This window comes from Salvelinus sp. IW2-2015, linkage group LG33, assembly GCF_002910315.2.
Source record: "Salvelinus sp. IW2-2015 linkage group LG33, ASM291031v2, whole genome shotgun sequence".
NCBI classification, from domain to species: domain Eukaryota; kingdom Metazoa; phylum Chordata; class Actinopteri; order Salmoniformes; family Salmonidae; genus Salvelinus; species Salvelinus sp. IW2-2015.
The window spans coordinates 25,286-29,391 of NC_036872.1; the positions used below are offsets into that span (position 1 = coordinate 25,286).

At 43.7% G+C, this 4,106-nt stretch overlaps 1 protein-coding gene across 2 annotated transcripts in view; it reads left to right on the forward strand.

The window, feature by feature from the left end:
* Positions 1-203: 203 nt before the first annotated feature.
* The window catches only part of LOC111957454 (centrosome-associated protein 350), a 20,130-nt gene continuing 16,227 nt past the window's right edge, over positions 204-4,106 (forward strand). For both annotated transcript variants that reach the window (XM_023978284.2, XM_023978285.2), the window contains exons 1-4: positions 204-400; positions 680-930; positions 1,567-3,362; positions 3,511-3,690. In XM_023978284.2, the coding sequence (XP_023834052.1) occupies positions 378-400; positions 680-930; positions 1,567-3,362; positions 3,511-3,690 (2,250 nt within the window). In that variant the 5' untranslated portion in view covers positions 204-377. The remainder of the gene's footprint in view (positions 401-679; positions 931-1,566; positions 3,363-3,510; positions 3,691-4,106) is intronic.

The following is a 4,106-nucleotide window of genomic DNA, read 5'->3' on the forward strand; positions in this document are numbered from 1 at the left end:
TTAAAAGCTTTGTTACAGTGCGTCAGACAGGGTATACACTCAGAGAGAGAGAGAGTGAGAGAGACAGGGGAGAGGGAGAGAGAACAGGAAGGAGTGGAGAGGAAAGGAGAGGGGAGGGTGTATACAGAGAGAAACTGATTGGCCAGAGAAAGCGAGAGAGAAAGTGGGAGTGAAACAAGCTAGAGAGGAGCAAGGGAAAGCTTCAGAGAAAGATGCATCCTCCTCGTGCTATGTGATCATTTCTGGTGTTAGGATAGTAAGATGGGTCAGACGGCTGAAATGAAAGAGATGCAGCCAGGGGTGTGGCTGCAGTCTCTCTCAGGAAAACTCAGTCTTGCCTTGAGCTGCAACATCTCTGACATAACAGTTGTGCCAGTATGCCAGTCATGAACAGGCCAGGGTAGGTGGAGGACATTTTTTCTCAGTATTATATATGCATGCACTGCTTGGTAGATTTCAAAGGGCAATATTTTTAATAGGACAATCTATGTAACATGGACTGGTTGAGGACAAAGAGGGTTGGTGTGTCCCACATGTCTGAGCCATACTGATACTTAATATTATCATATGTCTATATGAGATTTATTAACCAGACCCAGGCTGGATCAGTGTCCAAAGGATTTCAGCATGGCTGCTCTGCTCTGAAGAGAGAATATTTATCTGTGTTTTGTCTTGTCAGGTTTTGGACAGGCTCAGGGTTGAGCAGACTCTTTTCATCTGGGGAACTATGGAACTATGACGGGAATTCTAAGGAACAGCGCTTGTCCAAGCAAGACCTACGTACAGCTAAGGAGCCAAGCTCCTCTCATAGTCACACTCTCAAAGGCTTACCTCGGTCTCAAAGTGTCAGAGTTGAGCTCTGTGCAGGAAAATCGCCTCGGTGTGAGACAGTGGAGCGAGGTGTGCAAATCCCGGAAGATATTCTAACAGGTAGGTGGAATGGGAGCAGGCTTTGCAGACACTGTAATAATCTTCTTACAAAGTGGTTAAAAAAGGTCAGAATAATTCATGATGCTTTCAAAATCTCAACTTCCACGTTTGATTGGAGTGGATCTTTGAGATATGCTGTAGATTCATTCCCTGCTGCCGATACTAAAGAATATTATTATTATTGCAATACAGGCTGCAGAGGAGGAATGTGTGTCAGTAACACTACACTGTCTCATGATATACCTTTTTTCAGAAACTGATAAAGGCAGCATGTTAAATGTATTGCATTGGAGCTATTGATTCTTATTGTCCTGATTTTTAACAATATACTGCTACATAAAGATGACAATCTATATCCAGAAGATTTTCCAGCCTTGCATATATATTCATGCTCTCAGGCTGACTCAGCATATTTAGTCCAAGGCAAAAGAGGGTGGGAGGCAGAGACCGTTTTCAATTCGCGCTACTGTTTTTGGATTGACTGATTCAATTGCATCTGATGAGAATTTTATTCAATTGTGAACATGAACATTTATCTGTAAAATGAATCTCCCTGTCAGACTTTTTAAATTAAGCTGTGTCGTATAAGCTGTGTTGTATATGCTATGTATTATTATTATAATTTTTTTTTTACAGGATGTCTGACTGCTTACCCTGAGGAAAAGAGATCGTCTGAAAAGAATGGCAATAAAGAAACACTTCCCCCTTTACTCAATGTGGCCTCGTCTCTTGAGAATGTTTCCATCTGTCCATCATTCTCAAACACTCCGAAAGCAAAAACAGTCACTGTAAGTTCCATGACGGGATCTTCTTTCCTATCCAATAGCAAGGAGCTCTTTGAAGATTGCCAGAAGAGGTATGAGGGACAGAGGAATGCACAGGATCAGGAATTACCAATGACGTCCTGTGCTAATCTCGATGCTGTGGACACAGACTTCGCTATAGAGGCGATGTGCGACCCAGTAATTCTCAATGTACAGAACGACCAAAGATCACAAGGTCTATTGCCGTTAAGCAATAATGGCGAGACCAATCACCAGTTAACCAGTACAGGGACTGAGGAGTGTTTGGTATCCCACCCAGGCAGCACCATAATAGAACCTAAAGAAGCTGAACAAACAACGAAGACCAACATATTTGTATCCAACAGAGGAAGTCTGTTCAGTGCAACCTTTGTCCACAACACAGGCAATAGTGACACAAAGATGAGTCGTGAAAGCCCCTCGTGTGATGACAGTGTCTCTGAAACAGGGGATGAATTAGATGCATTTTCTTCCAGCAGTGACTGTCTGACCTACATTGAGGACGAGGAGAAGGCTGTTATAGATGGAACGAGAGGCGGAGGAAACACACGCTTTCCACACTTCACCAGAAGGTCAAAAAATGGATCACAAACTCAGCCTTTATGTCTAAACCCAGCAAGGATATACCACTCTTCTTCGAGTAAGCCATTCGCTCAGTCGTGCATTCCACTGGTTTTACAGATGTCCAAACCAGTTACTAGAGGGTTGTCAAAAACAACTGTATCTGAGGAGGGTCTGTCAGAAATCCTTTCCCCAGTTGATGAGGTTCTGTCCTATGGAAGCTACGAGCTCCCTCCACCTGTAGCGCACTGTGCAGGAAATGGGAGTGTTAGCTCCACTCTGCTACCTCCCCAACCTGCTTTTGAGGTGATCACAAGTGAAGAGGAATTCCCGCCTTCTTCTGAAGGAAATTATCTGTATCTCAAAGAAGATCCATCCATTAACAGTGAGCTTGTTCCTCCTCTCCCTGATGATAAGACACCACATGTAAACAACACAAACTCTGGTGAAACTAACAAAGACCTTGCTGAAGGTCAGAATGTTTTTGACAGAACTGAGAACTCCAGCTTGGTTCCAGCGGACGAGGATGTCACAGACTTGCTCTTCTCCTTTGACATTGGCGACAGGGTTCTTGTCTGCCTTTCCAGACCTGGTGTGCTGAAATACAAAGGGCAGGCAGCATTTGCTGGTGGCCTTTGGGCAGGTGTGGTGCTGGACAGGCCAGAAGGAAACCACAACGGGACCTTTAGAGGGGTAAAATATTTCAGATGTGATAGGAACTGTGGTGTTCTGGTCCGAGCGGAGGACATCTCTCCTTTACGAGGGACACAAGACAGTGATCTGGATACTGAGCCTGAGGAGGATCCCTTCTCAGATGAAGAACCACCAAACTGCTTGAAACCACAAGAGGATGGATTGAAAGAAGATGAAGCCTCAGGTGGACCATTGGAAGGCAACATAGACAGGGGACAAAATAAACCAATCAATGATCCTTTAACTACTAAAATGACCTATAAAGAGGGACAATTACAAGAGAAATGGTGCCAAAACCCTCAACTTGACTGTTGTAACGAGACACCTGAGGCATCAAGTTCATCCACCCCTATGCCTGTATCATCATTATTTCAAGTGAGTTTTGTCTTAATCAGACCGTGTAATAGCAAAATTGAGGCAAAGCATAGTCATCACAGACTTTTACCTTGGGGGTATTTGATGTGTTTTTAAACTCCTTAAAAAATGCTCGCTCGTCAAACTATTTATTGGTCCTATTTTGCAGATTGGTTTTGATTCATGCCCCCAAACAGCAGGACACAACATGAGCTCTAGTTTTGACATAAACTCTTGGGTGGAAAGTTTGACCGAGGAGCTGATCCAAGACCTTATGATGGATGCTCTAGAGATAAGGATGAGAAACAGAGAGAAAGGCTTGCTCAAAGAGGACAACAAACAAATTGATGTGAGTAAAGTTTTAAATGTTTAGTTTTTTTTACATCACATTCCCAAAACAAACAGCATAGACCAGCATAAATGTTAAGCTTTTCCATACTTGTCTATTCTGTTTTATGCTGGTCGGATTCTGGTCAAGCTGGTCTAACCAGCATAGTTTAGCTGGTTTTGCTGGCTGACCAGCATGGTCTAGCGGGTTATGATGGGAGACCAGCATGGTCTAGCAGGTTATGCTTGCAGACCAGCTTTTGTTGTGTTTTCACTGGTGAAAAGCCTTTATTGTGCTTCCACTGGTGGCCAGCCTCCACTGTGTTTTCACTGGTTACCAGCCTACACTGTGCTTTGGACATTGGTGTCCAGCATAATGTAAGGGGTGTTTAACTGGCGGCAGAGAAGTCAGACACAGGAGAGAAATAACTGTATTTC